Genomic DNA, 22,264 nt, shown 5'->3' on the forward strand with positions numbered 1-22,264 from the left:
AGAACTCCCCAGGCAATGGATCCCCTCGTGGTGGTGGAGGGACCCTTGGGTGATGCCGTGGGGCCACCTGCCTGCAGGCACGGCCGCCCCGTCCTGCTGGCAGCAGGAAGGTCACCTGCTGCTCAAACCCTGCCTTTATGCTTTGCTCCGGCAAAAATCCTTCTGGCCACCTGCTGCGTGCAGCCCCGCTGTGGCCACTATCTGCATGGTAAAACTTGTGGAAGGGAAGTGAGCCGAACGGGGCAAATCACGGGCGAGAGCGGCAACTCATTCACCCCGCCGAAACGAGAGCTGCCGCCTCTCCCCGGCACAGCTCCGGCCCTGGCCGCCCGCGGCCTGCGGAGGCGGCGGGACGGGCCCTGCCGGGCGCACCCCGCCCCGCCCGAGGGCTTCCCCGCCGCCCGGGCATCCCCAGCCCCTCACGGCGAGGCGGGGCCGGCGGAGCCGTGCCCGCTCCGGGGCTGGGGCCGTGAGAGCGCCGCGCATTCGGAGCGAAGGAGCCAAAGCCGAGCCGGGGGCGAGGGCGTTCGCCGCGCGTTGGCCGAGGCGGGGGCGGCCGTTCCCCTCCGGCCAAGCCGCTGTTGGGCGTCGGCCTCTTCCGCCGCTGCCCCCGGCTCGGCTCAGCCCCGCCCCGAGCGGCGGCGGCTCCTTGACCCCGGTGCCATGCGTCCCGGTGGTGCGGGCATGGCCGTGTCCTGGGCGCTGCCCGCGCCCCTCAGCCCGGCGCAGCTGAAGCGCCTGGAGCAGCACCGCTACAGCGCGGCCGGGCGCTCGCTGCTGGAGCCGTGGCTGCAGCCCTACTGGGGCTGGCTGGTGGAGCAGGTCCCGCGGGGGCTGGCGCCCAACGCCATCACCATGGGCGGCCTCCTGCTGAACTGCCTGACGGCGCTGCCGCTCATCGCCTGCTGCCCCAGCGCCACCGAGCAGGTACCGCCCGACGCGGCCGGAGCCGGGCGCAGGGGCCGCGGCTCGGCCCGGCTGGTGCCTCCCGGCGGTGCCCGGAGCCGGGGGGCCGTGCCCGCCACGGGTGCCTTGTCACTTCGGGCTCCACCGCAGCCACACGCGTGGCCCGTCTCTTGGCAGGGAGGGTGAAGGCAGGGCTGCGGGGCTCTCCTGAGAAACCAGGGGAGCGGTGACGTGTGGCTCACCCTGTGGGGCAGCAGGGGGCAAGCTGGAGGTAGGTGTTAAGGTGGGAATGGCAGAACGCCGTAGGGATCACGTGGAAGGACGAGCGTCAGCGCCCGGAGGGCCCCGTGGAGCCCGCATGGGGCTTTGGTGTGGCGGGCGCTTGGCCTGCCCTGCGCGCTGTGCTGCGAAGGGCACAGCCGGGCTCACCTGGGGCGGGGGACCCCCGCTCCCCCACAGCCCATCTTGCATTCCATGTGCGCGCCTCTGGCTGGGAAGGGAATGTCCCCCTCCTCAGGAGTGTTGTTGTCACCCGGGGGCCGTAGACGTAGAAACAGCAGCTGGTCAGGATGGAGGGTGCGGGATGTGCCCAGGAGCAGGGCAGGGCTGGACCACGAGACACGGCTGATGCCACTTGGGCATCAGAGGTGCGGCTGGGTTGGGTAGCAGATGCATTAGCTGACAGCTGCTCAAATGTATCCCTCCTTGTGTGGGAAACATTTAATTGCTTAACTTCTGGAGGGAAAACAGGCTTGTTAACGTGGGCTGGTGCTACTCTCACTTGACCTGCAGTGCCTACAGTTTCTCAGTCAATTTCAGGAGCTCCATCAGAGCTTCCCAGCCTGTTGCAAATTTCCCATGGCAGAGTCTTTATAGTAGTTGGAGTAGAAAATAGCAGGGGAAAATTGCTTTATGTGGGTAAAATACATTGAAAGGTGGCCATTGTTTTTCTTGTGTTCTGATGGGCTTAAACAGTTGGGAGTTTTTTAATACCGTAGCTTTACCCTGGTGAGTTTTCTTGTCAGAAGAACATTTCTTTTTCTCTAGTTGCTGTGCCCTTTGTTTTGGCAAAGGTATTTGTGGCAGACATATCAGGAAAGTGATCCAGATGGAAATTAGCTTGGTTTGGTCTCACTCTAATCACTCCCTCAATACACATCACCAGGTAGAGGCACTCAGGCAGTAGAAGGAAAGACAGAGATGACAGTGAATGGTTGGAAACTACAGATGGTCTTCTAGTCTCACTTTCAGAATTAAAATGCTTGTGTACTGCTACCTTTAGCTTAGTTTTGTGATGAAAATATGAGTTGTGTCAGCTATGTGTCTGAATGCTCATTTTAGCTTTTTCTCTTTGCTATTCAAAACTAAAAGCAGAAAGTAAATCTTACTTAAGTTATTTTCCTTTGAGGACTCTAGTACAAAAAGAAAAAAGTTGTGTTGCAGATATCCAGGGAATTATTCCTTTCAGGAAAACTTTGGTTGGGTTTTAGGAACTTTTCTGTTTGAACTGTTTCTTTTTATTTTTGTTTTTTGAATTGTGGAAGCTGGATTTTATAGGAACCTACAGTTTGGACTATACATTAATGTTCAGATATCAGTATATCCTGTATAAACGTGCAGTGTGGATCCAGCCTTATCCTGTTGTTTTGTTTGCTGCCTCTGCTCTGTGAGAACAGCCCTGTTTTTTCTCTTGCTGCCTCACTTAGAAGCATCATTTTCCCTCCAGCTTGTTTAATGACTCAGCTTGTCTTCTGCCTAAGTTGAGGTCATGTTTCTGGATGGCTTTTTGAAAAAGCTAAAACTGTTGCAGCACTGACAGGTGCTGCATGCACTGTTGTGATACCTGCTTTGTAGTATTGACTGGGATGTGTAGGCTGGAAGGGATAGGTGGAGCTGACAGTTATGTTAAAGATGGTTGAACTAATACAGTGGTGCACTTCAACAGTGCCTCTTTCCATCGTGAACATGTCTTGATCACCTGATGGATAAACATCCATTGTTTATAACATAGTTATAGTCTCACAGGTAGGAGCACTGAATAAAAGGCTTGGATAAAGTAATAAGCACATTTGCGTTTTGGTGTCAAGGGTTTCTTTTGAGTTGGTTTATGTGGTTGTTTTTTGTTCCCTAGCCAATCTTAAGTGGGCCATTTTGGTTAAGCTTTTATTGAAAACACAAAAGTCTTGATGTTTGTACAAACCATCCAAAACAAGTAAGACTGGTAGTTGGAATCCCCCAGAGAGCAGCTGCTAACAGATGCTTAGAAAGGAGATCTTTCTCCAGTAAATACATACCTTTCCAGCTGCCAGAAGACTGTGGCTTAGCAGTTTCTTTCCAAGGGATTCTGTTTGGGTTATTTACTAGAAAGCAACTGACAGATCTGTTTCCCCACAGACACTTTCCACCTTGTGATTTTACCTTCTGAATTAGTTGTTCTGAACCTGTTTGTACTTTCCGCTTCCATTTTGTCCTATTGCAATGATTCCCATGATTTCATACTGCTTATTCCCTTTCCCAATGAAATTAATGTCTCAAACCACAAAATGCTCTCTTCTTCCCCTAACATGGAGCCGTTATTTCCCTGTACACTACCTTTTTCATCTTCATCAGTATCAGTAACTACTAAAAGCCAGTTTGTTACTAACTGGCACAGTATGCATTGGAATTATAAAATACTGTCTGCTTCAGTAATGTTTCCTTACCTAGCAGGAACACGGGTTTTGTATCACTGTCTCCTCTAATTGCATGTTTTGACACAAGCTTTCTTATTTACAGCTAAGCCATTAGCAGGTTGCACCCCTCAGGCATGATTGCAACCATAATTCACGTGCACATTTTTATTTTCCTAATCTCTGTAATTTAGGACAGCGATCTATAAAAACAGTAGACAGGTGTGGTGGTGGAGAGGACACCACCTGCACATTTCATGTTCTGTGGAGCACTGAAATAAATACTGTTTTCACTGTGTCTGCAGCCTGGGTTGCGTTCCTATGTTTTCTCATCTTTCTTTCCTTCTTTTTTTTTTCTTTTTTTTTTTTTTTTTTTTTTTTTTTTTGGACACATTTAGGAAATATTTAGGAATGAAAACTCTTCCTGACATTAAGTAAGAACAGTGTGTATCTGGTGCATTGGAGTGTGAAAGGAGCACTTTTTAGATGAGGATTTCTATTTCATCCCCACCATAAGACATTGAATTGTTTTGCTCTACTGCCAGCAGACCACTGAAGCAGCTAGTCAATTCATAAGGCTTTGCAGGGGAATCTTGCATATCCTTCCCCTTTCTGGGGGAAACCAGGAAGAAAACTGACTAAACATCATTATATTCTTAAAAAGGAGAAAGGAAACTTTGATCCTCTGTTTTCATGGTTGCTCGTGGAGGGGTCTCACTTTGGTAATCCTTCAAGATCAGCCACAGATCTCTCTAAAATCAGAATAGCTGGGTGGAAGAGACCTTTAAAGGCCATCCTGGCCAGCCTCTGCCATCAGCAGGGACATCTTCAGCTAGATTGGGTTGCTCAGAGTCCTGTTCATTCTGACCTTGAATGTTTCCAGGGATGGGGCATCCACATCCTCTCTGGGCAACCTGTGTCAGTGTTTCATGACCCTTACCATAAAAAAAATCTTCCTTATATTTAATCTAAATCTGCCCTCTTTTATAAAGTCATGTAATTGTAGAATGGTTTGAGAAGCTAGAATTTCAGACAGAAGTGCATGCAGTAATTATTAGATTGTATTGAAGTATAACTATTTGAAAATAATTCTTGTAGCACTTACAGCATGATCTAAGCAAAGAACTGGGAACAGAGGAAGACAGGAAGAGAAAAGGATGGATTATGGATTTGCTTTTTGGGCAGTGATAAGAGAAGGGAGCAGGGGCCCAAAGGTTCTCCAGCAGAGAGCTAAGGGAAGGAAGGGAGGCTTGTGGTGGCTAGCTCTGTAAGATTGTTCAAGAAATGGTGTCGTGAATTTATAAAAGGGTGTCATACCTTGCTGAAATGTGCTGTTTAGAAAGCCATATATCTAGGAAGACCAAAGAGCAGGGAAGAGTCTGAGTGCCTTTACCTGGCTCTACTATCAGCTGTTTGGAGGGAGAGGAACATTGGTGAGATGCTGTCTCTGCCTCTCTGTCTTTTAAAAAAATTTAAAAAAACCCAAAACAACAGCAAACCCAAACAAACAACCGAGCCACCTTTAAAATGAAAGAGGCCTGCCAGAGGGCAGAATGAGAGGAAGATATTGGCAGGTATGATATTATGTAAACAGCGGGGACAGCTGAGCTTTGTGGGAGAGAGAGTAGAGAAGTAGAAAAGAAGTTAAACTGGAGCAGCTGGTATGAACAGGGCATGTGTGTGGGGGGCAGGGAGGGGGGGAGAGCATGAAGGAAAAACCATTACCTGACTTGGAAAATAAATGTGAAGCACTGAGTAGAGTGGGAAATTCAGCCAAAACCCACAAGAGGGGAACAGATCAGTTATGAATGGGAGAAGGAGGTTATTTGGCATGAAGTAAGAAGGTACGTGAATCCTAACACAGAAAGCTGGGAGCTCTCTCAGACAGGGCTTGATGGAGAGACAAGGATGCTAAAGGAATGCAGAGAGTCCTTGGTATGCATGAAATGCACTTGGACTGTAGTACAAATAATTATTTGATTATTATGTTTTTCATCCATGCTGTCTTCCCTGCTGTAGTTCAGGTTTGAACAGCCCCTTCCCTCTTCTTGCTGTTAGTACAATTGCACAGTGGTTTGTGCTGAACAGAAGCGTGGGAAATGATCCATGTTTAGGATGTAGAGGAAGTGGAAGTCCAGTCAGAATGTCTCCATCTATACTGGAACTGATCCAGAGAGGTGCCATGTAAACTAGGGCAACACTATTAGGCGTGGATTGAGGAAGTGAGATTATGGCTAAACGTGATGAGTAATTAAGGAACTGAATCCTTAAATACTGCCGAAGCTTGGCCTGTTGAATTCTCTGGATTTGAGAGCTGTGCTTGAAACAATTTCTAAGAGATTTCCCTGACACATGTAGTCTTTTGCAGATGTCCATGCTCTTTTGTGGGGTGGAATTGGTGGAGTAGAAGAATGCCTGCTGTTCTACCCCCGTTTTTTCCTGAGGGAGAGGCATGTCACATATACCTGTCAAACACTTCATGTACATGGCTTTGTTTTGACATGCTCTGGGTTAGCAGATAACCAATTCTGCTGTATTGAATCTGTGTGTGACAGGATTCTGGCGTTGTAGTATCTTCAGACAACCCTTTGAGCATCCTCCTCTCCCTCCCTGCCTCCTCCCCCTCAGGTTTCTGTTCTCTTCTAGTTCTGTGAGAATAGCATCTAGGTCTGGCCAAATAATACATTTGCTTGGGCAGGATATAACTTTGGGCAGAGATAATAAACACCTCATCAGTGAAAACCTGATGATTTTTGGGAGCCTCCTGACCTTTCTGCTTAGCCATGTCAGCATTCTCAGATGCTCCCACTTCTCTAATTTGAAAACAACTTGGGTCCAGTGTGGGAAGCCATCAGGGGACATCCCTGAATGGACAGCCAGGCATGTGAGAAGGCAAAGGAGACAGCAGCATGAGCTGTATTGGGAGGGTGGATAGCAGAGAAAATCCATGGTTATTAGGAACTTTTGGTGATTTGGAAAACTGTGTTTTACCAATTAAAACATTGGAGCTGCTAAATGATACTTGATCACAGGTGAATTTTGGTTCTTGCCTCTCTGGGTTAGATTTGAATTCACAGCCTAGGGATGAAATGCTCCAGATAGTGTTTCTAAGCGCTCTGATATATGCTATTCTTACTAGGATCTTTTTCCTTTGTAAGTGTGGGGAATACCAATACATCTGCTACAGGTGCTAATGGATACAGATGATCCTTACTGGAAAACAGATGAAAATGCTCACCCTTTGTCCAGATCAGCAAGGGGCAGACAGAGTGCTTGAGGGATTCTAGCTTTGATTTGTCCCAGTAGGAGCTAATGCAGACAGACTTGCATCAGCCTGAATGATCATAGCTGTAGCATAACTTGCAACTGGAAAAAAGCTACTGTTTTGTCCAAAAGCCCTAATAGGAGAAGCTTGAGTTAAAGCTGATGTATTTGTTTGTTTTTGCATATATTGTATTATGCTTGCTTTGCAAGAAGCTAAAGGTAGATCTCAAGCTTTCTTTTTCATAATGAATAGAAGTTTGCCACCATAAGGACACCTCACACTGCAGATGACCTTTGTGGCACTTCACAGAAATATTGCTGATAAAATTGGTTGTGTCTGTTAAAAATTCCTTTAAAAGACAACAGTGCAACCAGTGATTTCTCATGGCCTTTCTGCTCACTGGTCTGGAGCTGCTGTGTTTGAGATTTTCTGTTATTCTCCATGTAACCAAGTTATTCTGAAAGCCAGTGTATGTACTATGGTAGCTTTAGTATGTGGATTATATCACAGCTAAAATTATCTCAGCTTCAACAAAGTCCTGACTGTGCTTTTATGTTCTGAAGTATCCGAGCAATGACTGACAGGCCTCTGTTTTTGAAGGGTGGAGAGCAAGTGGAGGTAGCTTCAGTCCCCCTGCACAGTGTGAGACCAAGCGAGCTCGTGCCATGAGAGATCCTTGAGTTCTCTGTGCCTTCGTGGGGCTTTTGGTGATCCTCAGTCCTGGGGTAGCTACAGGCACCTCCTATTCTCCACTGGCTCTATCCTTTCCCCTTCATTAGAGGAGTGAAACTTTTTCAAAAGGTGGCTAAAAATTTCCTCTCTGGTTTAACCACATCCCCCAAGACAAGATTCCTTTGTTTAATTAGACTAAACGGGAGAATAAACCTAAGAAACTCAATTAATTCCATCACTAAGCATCAAACTTGTATTGCTGTCCTCACTTGACCTGGATTTCTATAGTGTGATCTTTGCAGGAGTTATCAAATACCAGTATATTAAATGTCCATTTGAATAATAATATTTCCTCATCCTCTTTCACCTGCTTAAGGCTTCCTACATGATCTGTGATAACAATTCTTCTTGGTTTCCTTGGGTTAAGGGAGGAGACAGCCTTGCCAGTTTTCAAGAAGGTTTTAAGTTTTCTAGATTTTCATTTGCATACAAATCCAGAGCTTGCACCTAAAGTGAGTTCCTGATGCTTTGTCTGTCTTTTCCTTCAAAGCTGGGTGAAGCAGCCAACCAGCTGACTTTGATAACAGTGTATCAGCCAGCCTGAAATACATCAGGAAGTCTGAAATAACAGCTAAAATGCTATGAACTGGACTTTCTTTAAGCATGTGGCTGCTTAGTGTGTTTTGTGACCAGTCTAACTGGAGGCATAACTTTTTTTCTAGCTCAAGATAATGACTATAATGATGATGAGACATCAGAATGTCTAGAGGAGCAGCTGCACCTCATCTTCTTTCTTACTGCTGCCTTTGAACTGAGGGATGGCTGCCATTTTCCCATCTTCCCCAGCAGTGACACTGGGTTTAGTTGAATGTGGACAAATCTCAGTACACTGAGATCTGATCTGTTGTCTTATTTGCATAATAGCCTTTACTGGTCTTAGGAAATGCCTGGAGACATGCTGGTCAGTTTGTGCTGCAGGAGAGGAGTTGCAGAGGTGTAGTAGCACCACAGCAGCTGTCCTCAAGCAGGGAGTGGGAAAGGATTCAGCTCTGTGCCTGCCTGTGGATGTTTGCTTGTTTAACCTGCAAGTTGCATTTCCAGCATTTTTACCTGACTTTGTTTTTGTGAACAGTACTTCTGAATGCTAAGGGAAGTACTGGAAACTACATGAAGTTAAAATGTTGCCTGTACTTTGTTCCAAAGGTGCTTAAAATATTTTTAAACAAAACTTAATTCCTAGACAAAGCCAGACTGACTGTGCATTTGAAAACGGTGCTTTTCAAAGGAATGATTGCAGAACAGTTCCTTTGAACCTAAGAGTGGTGTTAATGTAACAGCTTGGTTTGAAACTGATGATGTATATTAAGTAGATAGTTTCTCCTTCATATTTAGGGAATTACCTAATTTTTTTAAGCCCTGTCCAAAGTGCCTAGGTAGTCAATCTTTGTATGTTGGAAAAAATACCTTTCCCTAAAGGCTGAAGTCTTTATTTAGTAAAAAACTTGGTGGGTTTTTATAGATCTATGTTGTAAATATGAGCAAATCATCAAAGTGTCTGTGACACAAACTGCTGAAATCTTTAGTAAGTGCATTGCTACTACTTTCTTTTTTAAAGGTGATTTTTATTTTATAACATTTTTCAGCACAAAGAATGCAAAGAATCATAGAAATACTGTGGGTTTAAGGTAGAAAAGAAGGTCAGTTGATGCAGAAGAGGGGCCAAAGTTTTGGGTTTGGTTTTGTTTAAATAAATAGACCTGTGTTCCACTGGTGTATCTGAAGTAGTTCATTACAGTAGTTACTACAATCCATGTAAATATTAGTGCAAGGTGTTTGGTTTGTCCATTAAGTAACAGATAGCACAATATAGTACAGTTTTGTGGTGAACATTATTTTACCTTTAATGAAACAGATTATCACCTAAGAAATTGGGAACTACCTGGTGACCTTTTATGTGAATCTCTTTCAGGCACCTTTTTGGGCATACATCCTGGGTGCACTAGGACTTTTTATCTACCAGTCTCTGGATGCCATTGATGGGAAGCAAGCCAGAAGAACAAACAGTAGTTCTCCCCTTGGAGAACTCTTTGATCATGGTTGCGACTCTATTTCCACAGGTAGCCTTAATTTACTGTCACCCATCCTAGTTTATAAAAGTTGCTTGTTTTCAGGAGCAGCTGATTAATCATAGAATTGTTGAAGTTGAAAAGGACCTCTGGAGATCATCTAGTCCAAACCCCTGCTCAGAACAGGGTTTTTTAGGATAACTTCACAGTCTCCTGACCTTTGCATCCCTGGCCAGTAACACGGGGTAATTTTAGGAGTTCCTTTCGCCAGCATTGGGTAAGATGTGTTCTGCTCTTACTGAACTGTGCATCTTCACATGCTCCACTTTAGGAGTAAGGTGCCAAAATATCAGTTTGGTAATAGGGCATCCAGCCTGGCACTTACGGGAAGGGTAATCTATATTCCTTAGAGGAAGCAGTTCTAAAAATTTGGAAGTCCTTAAAAAGTAAGCCTTGCTGAGTTTCACTTTCCATAACTGAGCTGCTGTTGGTGCCAATGCCTGTAGTTCCCTGAAGCTCAATGGCTGAGACAGTTGCTCTGGGAATTGGTACCTTCTTTATGTGTCACTTCCCAGAGAAGTGCAGCTGCCAGTCTCCCTGAGCTTGGCCCTTCAGCTGAAGTTGTTGGTGTTGCAAAGAACACAAGGCCAGGAGGAGGGAGAACAACCACTGTAGGCTAGAGGTCAGGGCCCTGCCTTGGCAGAAAGGGAGTGCTGTGTTTCAGTTTCTCCTGCCAGGACTGCCCCTGAGGGTCAGCTACTCAGTAAAGTATCAGTCATAGCATTACTTTGTTAGAGTGATGTAAAATGTCCTGCGTCTTTATTTATTTACTTATTTAATTTCTCTTAACTTCAAGCAAAAAGGATATATGACTAACATATTAATTTCTGCTTTTCAGTATTTGTTGTCCTTGGATCCTGCATAGCAATCCGACTAGGAACAAATCCTGACTGGTTGTTTTTCTGTTGTTTTGTGGGACTGTTCATGTTCTATTCTGCTCACTGGCAGACATACGTATCAGGCATACTAAGGTTTGGAAAGTAAGTAGGTATCATTAGAACTACATGTGGCTTGATGTCTGAGACTGCTAGCTCCTTGGTTTCAGTTTCTTCTTAGTTTACTCCCTGCTTTCTCTTTTTCTTACCTTCTTTCTCATCTCCCTTCCAGCCCAGCAGACTTGTGTTCTACCTGACAAGAACTTGAAACTCTGCATAATACTGAACTCGGCTGTTCTTCTAGCAGCTGATTTTAGCTCTGTATGCTTTGTTTGCATGCATTTGGCTCTTTTTTCTGCAGATTTGTTGTCAGAACCCATACAAGCACCGGCTCAGGCCAGAGGTCTTGTTTGCAGACAAGTGCTCGGTGTAGGAGTAGGGACAGAGCAAGCATCTGGGTACCTCCCTTTGTAATCTCCCAGCTGCAGAACAGTTTCAGCCCCAGGGCAGTCTAAACCACATGCATTTTAGAGAAATTCCCTGCTAATGGGTTTCCCTTTCATAGGCATTTTCAGTCTTCCTTGGAATGAGCTCTCTGCACCCATTGCATCCTCAAGGAGTTCCAAGGATCTGTGGCAATGCTTGAAGAATTACCCTACATTAATGTGAGGGCCTTTTTAAAATCTGGCTCATACTGGCTTTGATGTCCTTTAACTTTTGTGTTAGGTCATTTCTAGGGACTGCTGTGATGCTGTTCATGACTTGATAGAAATTTTATCTGTTTCACTGCAGCATAGGAGGAGAAGTCGTAACGTTAATGTAGAAGACAGTAATTTCAGTTTAACTGCTAATGTAGGGATTGCTGCACCCTCCTATACTTGGGGTAGTGCCTGGCCACGGCCTTTTGCTGGTTTTAAGCAACAGGCTTCACTTTAGTATAATTACTTCTGTGAAAAGAGGAGAAGGTCTGAGACTTCTGTGGCAGCAGAACTGAAAATAAGGAATACATGAAGGCTGCCTGCTAATGCCAGTCACTTGTTAAATCACCTGTACATAGTCCTACTCAACTCTGCTCTGCAAGAACTGCCTTAGCAAATCAGCAGGCACACAGGCTGGTGACCAGCTCTGCACATTGCATCAAATGTCTCTGCACATTGCATCATTGTCTCTGCACATTGCATCAAATGCAGCTGTCTCTGTGATATTGATAAGAGCTCTTTTCGATTTGCTGGTAATGCATTTTACCACATTATAACATTTACCACTGTAATTCTTCTGTGCCTGCCTACACATCCTACTGTTTTAGAGGACATCTTGTGGTGTAAACAAAAATAGGTGCTTTACCGTGATGGCTGAAAGAGGATACTTTCTGACCATGACAGCAGGCTACTTTGAAGGGAGCTGGACTAGGCCATGAGCTCTGGCCTTCTGCAGATGTGAAGCTCAGGCCTTCTGCAGCCTTCTGCAGAGCTCTGGCCTTCTGCTTTTCTGTACCTTTTATTCTTGCAAAATGCATGAGAATGATTTCCCCACATGGGGAAGACAGTGAGACTCCTCTACCACATAAAGATTTTGTTAAAAACTCGGTGACTTCTACTTTAACATAACGATAGTGTATAAACAGCTCAGAATGGCCTGGTGTTCCATGGCTACTGTTGGAAGTTAAACAGACACAACCTTTCCATGAGAACTTATTTCTGTCCAGTGAAAACAGGTAACTTTTTTTTTTTTCAAGGCTCCCAATTTTGTTTCTCTTAAACATAGAGGTGTGAAGAAGGCATTACTATAGTGCTCTAAATATGCTGGTACATAATAAGATGGATGGAAGTTTTCACTGATGCTATTTCTCAATTAGCAGCACTCGATTTTAGAAATAAATCACAAATGAGCTGGCCAGGAAGGATCAGAGAGCTGAATAATGTGACACTGTCAGGTGTCTGAGTAAAGTCTTTGGGCTCTAGTTTGGGCTCTGTTGCCACCAACAGTCTGAGCCACTGTAAAATTAGGTATTAAACTTTGGCACAACTTTAAGTTTGAGCCTCCTCTCCCCTCCCCCCAGCAACAAGAAAGGCAATGCAGATTAGAAATCCTGGTGTTAATAGTACAGAGTGCAACCTCTGAGCACTTGCACATGGGTGCTTTTGCATAAGGGAACCAGCAAGTTCAGCAATGGCAGGGTGGATGTAACACTTCATCCCTGGCAGAGAAGGAAGAGCCCACTCCCAGCTCCACTGTCCTGTGACACTCACTGGACCTCAAGCCACTTCATTAAATGGACAGAAGGTGAAAAGCCTACACTGGACTGGCAGGCTGGACTGGTTCACCTTACAGTCCAGTGAGCACTACAGCAAATAAAACTGAGGGACTGCAACACCTTAGGAAGAAGAGGACTCCCCATTCTCTTGCCTTTAAGAGGAGATGAGCACCTCAGCTTGTCATCTAACTGCAGTTTAAACTCTGGATCCTCTGAGAATCACAAGATTGTGATGAAATTTAGCATATTTTATCACCATCTTTCTGGTGAAAGAAGAGAGTTTTAACTGAGATTATCAAGTTCAGATAAATGTTTTCTATTACCCAAAAGATGATTGCTACCTTCTTCTAAAAATCCACTGCTTCCTGTGCAGATAGGTCGTGTGCTAAGTAAGTAGCAATACACATTGGCCATAATACCTTAAAACAGCAAATTTATTCCAACTGCTAAAGGAAATCTTGAACATTCATTATCAGTGTTTGCTGGTAACTTTAGTATGAAGATAAGATACCTGTCTCAAAACTTTTGGTACCATAAAAGGTACCTTTGATATGCACTTTTTTTGGTCATTATTTTAATTATTTATGTTAAAGCTTAAAAAGTACTGATTTATTTTTTTTTCTTGAGCCTTGGCTTCATGTGAGGTTTCATCAATTAAATACAAAAACAAAGAGTTGTCTGTCTTGTCTGAGAACAAAAATGAGGTGAAATATGGAGTCTGGACTTCATAAGGCATACAAGGCCACCTTTCCTTAAACAGCTTTTATGGAGGAAAGCAAGATAGCAATTATGTCTTCTCAGAAATATGGCAAATGCTTACCTATGCACTGACTCAGTCCTCCCTTGTTTTGCAGGCCGTATCTGTCAAGTTTTCATGATATGAAGCTTAAAGAAATCCCTTCTTTCCCAGCCTGTTCATTATAGTGTCTGCTTTTATATGCTGTGCTTTTAATGGAAATGTTTGATTGCATTTACTATGAGCTTACCTTAAATCTTGATTTGACATTTACACATCCACAAGTCTGTAAATTTGCACAGAATTCTCAAATAGTTAACAGTGAGATTAAAGAGTCCCCCTTTCAAAAGTATATGTAGCTTGCTCCAGAAAAGGAGTATAGCTTTCATTTTAAATCTTAGCCAGAGATGTGTGCCCCCATATATAGGGTAGCTTTCTCAGTCAAGGAAAGTAATATTCTATATATATATCATTAGAAGTACAGTTACTGGGGTTTTTTTTCCCCCCTCCCTGTACACACACTTTACACTTACAGCAAAAAGTCCTTGAACTAAATCTCTTTTCTTTCCCCTTTCACAGAATTGATGTAACTGAAGTTCAGATCGCCATAACAATGCTACTCTTGATATCTGCCTATGCAGGAGCAGGAATATGGGACTATAAGGTGAGCGTGTTAAGTGCTCAGAGTTCCTGTTGAGTATCTTGTCAAGTGTCCACAGTTGCTGTGGTATTTGAAGCTGCTCTGTGCAAGCACTATCAACACCTGTTAGTTCTGTAATGTTGTTTTAGCTTATTGTATAAGCATAGGTTATTTTAATGCCATAGTTAACTTAGATCTATTGGTGTGCACAGATTTATAGCTACATAGAGGAAAAAAGACCCCATCTGCCACATACAAACTTCTGATCTGGAACTAGTACTCCACACATACTTAAGCCTTAGCAAATAGTTTTTTTTCTGGTTTTATATATTTTGTATATTTTATTGTAAGGCATACATTTCAGTTAAACAATTTATCTTAAAATGTAAGGATTAAATGCTTCAATTTAATGAAACTGTGGGATAAAGCCAGGGGTTTTGTTTAAGTTACCCATATTTGTGTTGATGCAGATGTACTGATTTTTAAGAATTATGTCACAGCCATGTAAATGTAAATATTTATATTTAAAGCATTGTTTTCTGTCCCAAAACTGTTCCATGTTCGTGGCTTTTATTCTGATCTTTAAAGATGCACTTTAGTGGACAGTATCAAAAGATCTTCAACTTTTTAGGGCTTTTACTCAGAAATTTATAGTTCTGATTGGTTATAGTGCAAAGAGTTGAGACTTACTTTTCCATACTATTGATAACCAATAGAAATGAAAACTAGTTCAAAAGTTTACTCAGCAATTAAGGAATGTATAGCTAAACTTTGTTTCTTTTTCCCAGCCCTTTTTTTTTCTATTTTCAAAAAGCTTGTCTTCATGTTGGAAAACAAAGTAGGTGCATTAAACTTAAATTATGATTATTTTTTTCCTCACTATTAGAATCTGTTGTAGTTATGCTGTATCACAAAAAAAAACTATACATTCAAAAAGTGTGGTAAACAGTTTGTATTTATTACTTCTTTTTAAAATCCTCTACTGCCTTTGGAAGTCTCCTTGACACTGCAATTTATTTCAAAAGGTAACTGTTTAATTAAAATTTGTATCTGGAGACTTTTCATGATCGTCTGGTGATATGCAAAGATACAGCATACAAATAACATGCCAAAACACACAGCAGGCAGATGGTGTTCATTTTTCCTGTGGATCAGTGTTGTTTTATCCAGTGGAATAGAAGGAACTATCCCTCTTCCTGCCCCCATATCATGGTGATTGATGGCAGTAGTCTGTGTCATGTTTTTGCTTGTGTGGTGAAAATATTTGAAGAACATATTGAGGAGGAGCAGACTAAGATCTAGCTGAATTTCAAAAACAGAACTTAAGTACTCAGTAGTGGAGTTTAAGCATTACAAACGATACTTGTTGTTTTCTTGGTAAGGAATAAGGAAACAAATTTTAAATACTGTTGTCCTGTGCTTGTTCCCAAGAAAGTGAGGGTTCAAATAAACATTTGTTTAGTAGGTAAGAGTGGCTGCTTTAATCACTTCTTAAAAAAGGTGTTGTGTGCTTAACTTTTAATATCTTTCTCTTGTTTTGTTGTGGTTTGTTTGTTCTTTTTTTGTTTTGGTTTTGTTTCTTTTGTGTTCTGCTAAGGTCCCTTTGCTGGGCTTAGAACTCAAGTTCTTTGCAGTTATTGGCATCCTGTGTGGAACAGCACTTTCTTTTTTCAATTACTTTCGTGTCATCTTTGGTGGAGGGGTTGGAAAGAATGGATCTACAATAGCAGTAAGTTGCTCTAAAAATTCAAATGAGGTTTGAATAACTTATGCCCATAATTTTTATGTTTCAGATTATCCATAAGGGTTTTATTTTTTTAAGCAGACAGGCATGTGTGTGTTCGATGGCTAAAGCAAAATTCATTATCTGCCTTCTCTCTGCCTGTTATTGGATTTCTTCTGTCATGGGAACTAGCAGTGAATTTTCCTAAAATATTGATCAGTAGTAAAGGGTACTGCAAAGGGGACTAAGAGCAGTGACATAATACTAATGGATTTTGAAGTTTTGACAACTCTGGTTTTGTTTCATGGGATTTGAAATATGTATAAAACTTGGACTTTATCATGTGACTGAATTTTAAGACAAAATTTCCATCCCTTTATATCTTAGGGAACAAGTGTTCTTTCACCAGCCCTGCACATTGGACTGCTTATCACACTGGCCATTACAATTTATAAAAAGTCTACAACTCAGCTGTTTGAAAAACATTCTTGCCTGTATGTCTTGACATTTGGGCTTGTGAATGCCAAAATCTCCCAGAAGTTGGTGGTAAGTCAGTCCTAAACCTCCTAAAACTCATCTGGTTCTCGGCTAAACACTTACTGGATCGGGGGAACAGTTTTCCCATTTTATTTTCCTCCTGTATTACCAGATTCATTGTGTTCAAGACACTGAACTAGACTCAGGTTCTACAGGGAGATTATATGTGATGCTGATGAAAACATGTATTTGTTGTTGAATGGACGGGTTAGGACTTTCAGTTTTGTTTAACTTACTCCTAGAAATGTACTTACTGTCTGTCGTTAACATCCTAACTGTGGTCTCTTACCACTCTTACAACAGTGCTGTGACTTCTCCTTTAATCATCTGAAATAAGAATTTACTGTGATCATTAAAATGAAGACAGAAACTTTTCTGTCGCTATTCTGTCTTTCTTTGGTCTTTGTCTTTTTTGTACATAAAACACTCCTCAGTGGATTAAAAAAGTTGCCTTACTACATATTCACCGACATCAGTAATCCAGCCAGATGCTGTTATTTTTTTCTCCAAGGATGACATTTTTCAAACACTAGAAAATAGGTATTCTACAGACTTTCTTACTAAACAGTGAGAACCAGTGTTACCACCTAAGAAAAGGTCTGTTCCCTAGTTAACTTTTGGCTAGGGAAAGCCAAAATTTTGAAGAAAAAATTCATAGTATTTGTTTTCAGTAATACACTTGCATAGTCTTACAGTTTGAATACAGTGCTGGTAAACTAGATGGTGGGGAGCCCCTGCAGATAGCTGAAATGCACGTGTATAGATCTAACTTCCAAGAGGACAGTGCTGGGCAAGAATGTGGTGCCTGTTTGCTGCTAGTTACATCAGTCGTGCAGGGATGCGCTTTTTAATTATTTTTTTTTTTCAAACATAGGTGGCTCACATGACAAAAAGTGAAATTTGTCCTCAGGACTCTGCATTTATTGGGCCAGGACTTCTGTTTTTGAACCAGTACTTCAACAGTTTCATTGATGAATATATTGTTCTGTGGATAGCATTGGTAAGTGTTTTATACTTTTTGTTTGGACAATGCTTTAAGGAATGGATTGAGAATTGTCCCTGTCATTCTGTTCTGCCATTTCTGACTTGCTCACATTTCTGCTGTCACTGCAGAAGGGAGTGCCAGGTAGCAAGTAAATATGTTTTTGGGAGCCGACTGGCTTGCTCTCCTTGGAACAGAGAAATGGAGGCAAATTTATAAATCTCTCCTGAAATTATGCTTTAGTCCACGTGGATTTTTTGAAGTCGTTCTGTGAACTACAGACAAATGGTTTTTAACAGATCTTGTAAGCGTTTAGTGCTGTTAGGATGTTGGGGGTTTGTGATGGTTTTATTTTTAATTCTAAACTAGATCACTCTGTAGCTGTATGTTACAATGATGTATTTATGTTATGCTTGTCACTTGGATAAATTCTGATTAAAGTATAGCATATTTATAGGGAGGACAATTTTAAAAAATGGATTTTTTTAACCTGTTCTGTTTTGTTCTTTTGAAGTTCATATCCTTGTTTGATATGCTGAGATATGCCAGTGGTGTGTGCCTACAGATTGCTGCTCATCTTCATATACATGTCTTCAGAATTTCATCTCATCAAGCTCCTGAGCAGGTTCAAAACCATAATGACTGATTAAATAGGTCAAGGACAAGAGAAGAAGCAGCTAGGGGAATGAAGCAGCCTCTGTGTTTTTGGGAAGACAGATTAAGCTTTTGAAGAAAACAGTTCTATGAGAAAGTTCACTGTGTTTCAGACATTACCAGATGTTAGAATTAGTAGGTACAAAGTTCTGCAGATGCTGTTGTACTTTTGAGCCCGTATGTATTTCCCTGTGTTTCAGACCACAAATACTACATTTGAAAATGTTGCCATTTCCTGCTAGGTAACTTTAATTCTGTACTTTTCTGGTGAATGTAGATGCAAACCAAGGTGCTACCAGCCAGAATTTGAAGAGAAATTTAATGTCTAATCTTGTAGCATTAGGTTCTAAAGTTTTGTTGGAACTGCTCTGAAGTGGTTGTCAGATGTACCAATGAATTCAATCCTGCATTATTAAGACTGGTAAAATGAGGCAGCCATGACCTAAAAATCACTCAGTCTCTCCTCTGGTACTTCTAAGGAACAAGCTGTTGGATCAGTAGATAAAGGAGGTACAGGTCAGGAAAATTTTCTTCTGATTCAAAGTACTGTTATGAGTGCCTTTAGAATTCATGCATTCCCTAGTATCTAAGTACATAACCTACTACTACTACTACATGAAACTTAAACTTGCACTTTCTTTCAAGGCCAGTTTCTGGTTCTGTGGTCATAGTAAGAACAGTCTCACTGTACTTCCTCCTTATCTAGACTACAGCTAGCTGTGTAAGGAGAGGACTAACTTTAGGCACCCTGACTTGTATCTGTAAGCATATGCAAGTGAAGGACAAAGTTCACTGATAAACTCCAATGCCTGTGGCTCCAGCACTGAAGCCCACCATTCTGTATTTCCCCCTTTGGTCTTTTTGCTATCTGTGTTCGTTTATCTTACAGTTGATCCTGTTGTCTTGTAGCTACTACTGTACTTTATCCAAACAAAAGGGCACAAATTGAACCATAATGTAAAACTCTCCAAAACAGGAACTCAGGTATAATATCAGCTTCTTTCTTCCTTTAAGAACAAACTCACTTGGTAACATAATATATCTAACCAGAGGGCTGTTGCCATTATAGAAAAGCTGAATGAAAAATTGATTACTTGCACACAAACCCCATACATAAGCTTAAGCTCCTTTCAAGAGGTACTACTTGAATATGGTTTATGTAAAAAGCCGTTGAATGTAAGTGTGCATTACTCCTTCCAGTTGCTGATATGTACCTGAGCTTCTGAGTTAATGAAGTCCTTCCTGAACTGTCCAATAAAAAATGCCATGGTTTGTTTTAAAAATACTACCACTGCAGCTTCCTACCTGCTTATTAGTTCAAAAATACTTCCTGAGGCATTCTAGGAACTTTTAAAGTGGTGTATTGTCTGCTGGTCTGGAGGAAATAAAATAGCATCCACCACCCTCCTGCCTAAGAAGAACATAATGCTCATTTTGAGGATCTGGAACTGTAACAGTTACTGCCAAAGGACTATAACTCAAAGTGGCTAATATAAATTCAGAATAAATCCTACTACTCCTGTTCAAGGCTGTAAATGACACAGCATCTGCACATGAATTTAGCCTGAACCAGGCCATGGCCAAATACAAAAGGAGATACTAATGACCATTTTACTTTGGCTAAATACTGTAAGCAAATTAACCTCCTGATGAAGAGACACAGGCAACATCTTAAAAGTGAAATGAGTGAGTTCTCCACAATGGTCAAAACTGTGTCCAGGCATAGTAGATGTAAGTAGTTTTGAGGATATGACTGACGTATGTGGATAATAGGAAACTAATGCAGAAATCACTCAGAATACCAGAACCATGACTCAATACTAACAAATAAAACCAGAAGCAGGAGGTAATGCTAACAGATAACCTCCTATTGAAGGTCTGAAGCAGCACCTGTCACCTATTTCACAGTCTCCTCTCATTGGCCTTGGAGGGCTGAGACTCAGTAATTACAAACCAGCATTGTTACTAGTTACCCATTAGAGGCCCTTATCCCCACATGCATCAGTGTAGCAGTGTAACTCCCATGTTTGCTCCTGTCCTGAATTCTGGCAGGGGCAGAACAAGAAGTTCTATACTTGTTATAACCACACAGCTGAAGTTATGCAAGTTAGCCATCGCTGATCTGGCTTCCAGACCTGGAGAACACCATCAAATGACTTGACTCACAATGCTCATAGGCTGAGAAGAAAAATATGGTTTTGAAACACATTGTTGTGACAACATCACATGTGGTGTGTGTGGGTGTGTGGATGGTTTTTTAATCTACTGTTGTATTAAATCAAAGCATTAAATATGTTGGCAACTATCTAATTTTCAAAAGTAGATATTCAGGTGTAATGGTTTTCTGTAAAAACAAACTGCATGTGCACTAAACCAATTGTTTAGTTTATACTTATTTACTGTAATGAGAGACGTGCAAGACAAATGCTTTACCCTTAAAATTCAGGCCTCCCTAAATTGCTAGTCATTTGGAATTGCAAAAAATAATATTCCATCTCAAAGGCTTATATTAAATAAATGAGGTAGATTTCTTCTAGCAGTGGTTCTACAGAAAGTAGACCCCAAAATGCATAATGTTTAATTATCGTTACTTGAGCAGATACATTAAGCTCATCATTTAACTAAAGAAAACCCCCATTTTCTGGACAAATTACAGCAGTTTATAAATCTCATACTAATACAGAGATAGTACAATGTCTAGACTAACAAAAGAGTTAATAAAATTTACTTTAATTTACCATAATACACATCATTAAATAATTCTATCTGAGCTATGTCATACCCTGTGAATTTTTATAACAGCTAATATATCAGCAGACTAATTTAAACTGTGACAATCTGCAGCTTGTTAGAAATGCTTCTATTTGCACAATGTACCTAAAGGTCTCAAGTTATTATGTACAATTTGGGTAATGCGTGTTTCATTAATTCTTCCCCTTGTTACAATTTGGTATAAAAAAAGTGAAACAATTTAAACAGTCCAATGCTATTGGAAATGGTTATGAAATTTTTAAAAATCAACTGAACAGACAGTGAACGGTTTGGGGTCCATACTGCCCCCCAGTAATAGAAGTTTACTAAGATATGTTCTTTCAACATGAACAGACAAGATTAGAACAATCCAGGAAAGAGTTTAATAGGAACCTTGAAACATTTAAATCTCAACATCCTTCTAATGCCTGTACTTATATCGTGTTACTTAGGTACAAGTTGCTCCTCCCTTGAGCCATCAGAATAACATGGACTGAAGAGACTTGCGAACAGTTGCCATCTCCTGCTGTTGCTGTCACAAGAAAAGGAGATAATGCTGAACAAATGCTGTATCAATATGATTCCTTTGAATTAAATGAATGTCAAATGACTTTTAATTGAATGTTCTATTTTTGCATTTAACTAACTTCATAGACCTGATACTTACAGTGTCCATCATAATCTTCTTCTGCAACATCGCCATTTCCTTGCGAAGTTCATTTTGGGCACCAGCCAGAAGATTTTCATTGCTCTTCTCCAGCTCTTCCATGCTCTGAAGTTAAGGATATTAATTCAGAACTCCTCAATGTCAAACAGTTAATTTAAAACAACCGAACAAACCAATAATTATTCATACTACATTTTAATTTTGACAGGGATCACAGATAATTGATGAGTTTCTCTCAGACTTGGCAGAGGAATGAGACAGGACTTCATACTCCAGTCTACATTCCTATTTAAACAGTATGTACCCTGGGAAGAAGATAGAGCCCTCCAGTCAGCCTCTGTGAGGTCTCAGCTACTTTTTCTGCATTTCAATTAAGATAAAAATTCTACAAGAGGAGATTGAACAGACATCCCTCAGGAATTCTAGGGGTTCAATATTATGACAACCTTGCTGGACTTGAAGTGAGGAGTATAAACCCCACTGCGTTTCTTTGCACGCTTCTCCCCAAATAAGCCAAATAAAACTCCCTGGTTATCCTCCCTTTTTTACATACAGTTACACTTACCTCTGTGTATGTGTCTAGTTGCATTTTCTTTAATTTGTATTTATTTAAGCCTATTTGAGGTTTGACTTCTACCTTTTGATCTTTTTTAAGGAGAAAAATCAAAGTGATACTTGACCTTCTGTTCAGTTTTTCCTCTTTGATGAAGACATTTTTGACATTTTGGAAGAGTTATTACTTATTATTGCTTCTGTAATATACTCAGTAAATTCTGACTATTTTAAACTAAGATTTGCTCCATTTCA

At 41.5% G+C, this 22,264-nt stretch overlaps 2 protein-coding genes across 5 annotated transcripts in view; one reads left to right on the forward strand and one right to left on the reverse strand.

Moving 5' to 3' along the window:
• Nucleotides 1-22,248, forward strand: CHPT1 (choline phosphotransferase 1). 2 transcript variants are annotated; one of them, XM_038155802.1, is made up of 9 exons: nt 1-927; nt 9,482-9,629; nt 10,477-10,618; nt 14,083-14,167; nt 15,741-15,872; nt 16,254-16,412; nt 17,278-17,403; nt 17,900-18,010; nt 21,243-22,248. In XM_038155802.1, exons 1-9 carry the CDS (start codon nt 16-18, stop codon nt 21,285-21,287), a joined length of 1,860 nt encoding a protein of 619 aa, XP_038011730.1. In that variant the 5' UTR covers nt 1-15; the 3' UTR covers nt 21,288-22,248. The 2 variants fall into 2 exon arrangements, with proteins under 2 accessions (XP_038011730.1, XP_038011731.1); XM_038155803.1 differs by lacking the exon at nt 17,900-18,010.
• The window catches only part of SYCP3 (synaptonemal complex protein 3), an 11,908-nt gene continuing 7,677 nt past the window's right edge, over nt 18,034-22,264 (reverse strand). For 2 of the 3 annotated variants that reach the window (XM_038155809.1, XM_038155810.1), the window contains one exon: nt 21,381-21,562. In XM_038155809.1, coding sequence (XP_038011737.1) covers nt 21,404-21,562 — 159 coding nt within the window. In that variant the 3' untranslated portion in view covers nt 21,381-21,403. Of the gene's footprint in view, nt 21,323-21,380; nt 21,563-22,264 lie in introns of those variants that run through there. The other variant, XM_038155808.1, reaches the window with a different exon arrangement.

The sequence above is a fragment of the Motacilla alba genome, chromosome 1A (genome assembly GCF_015832195.1).
Source record: "Motacilla alba alba isolate MOTALB_02 chromosome 1A, Motacilla_alba_V1.0_pri, whole genome shotgun sequence".
Classification (NCBI taxonomy): Eukaryota; Metazoa; Chordata; class Aves; order Passeriformes; family Motacillidae; genus Motacilla; species Motacilla alba.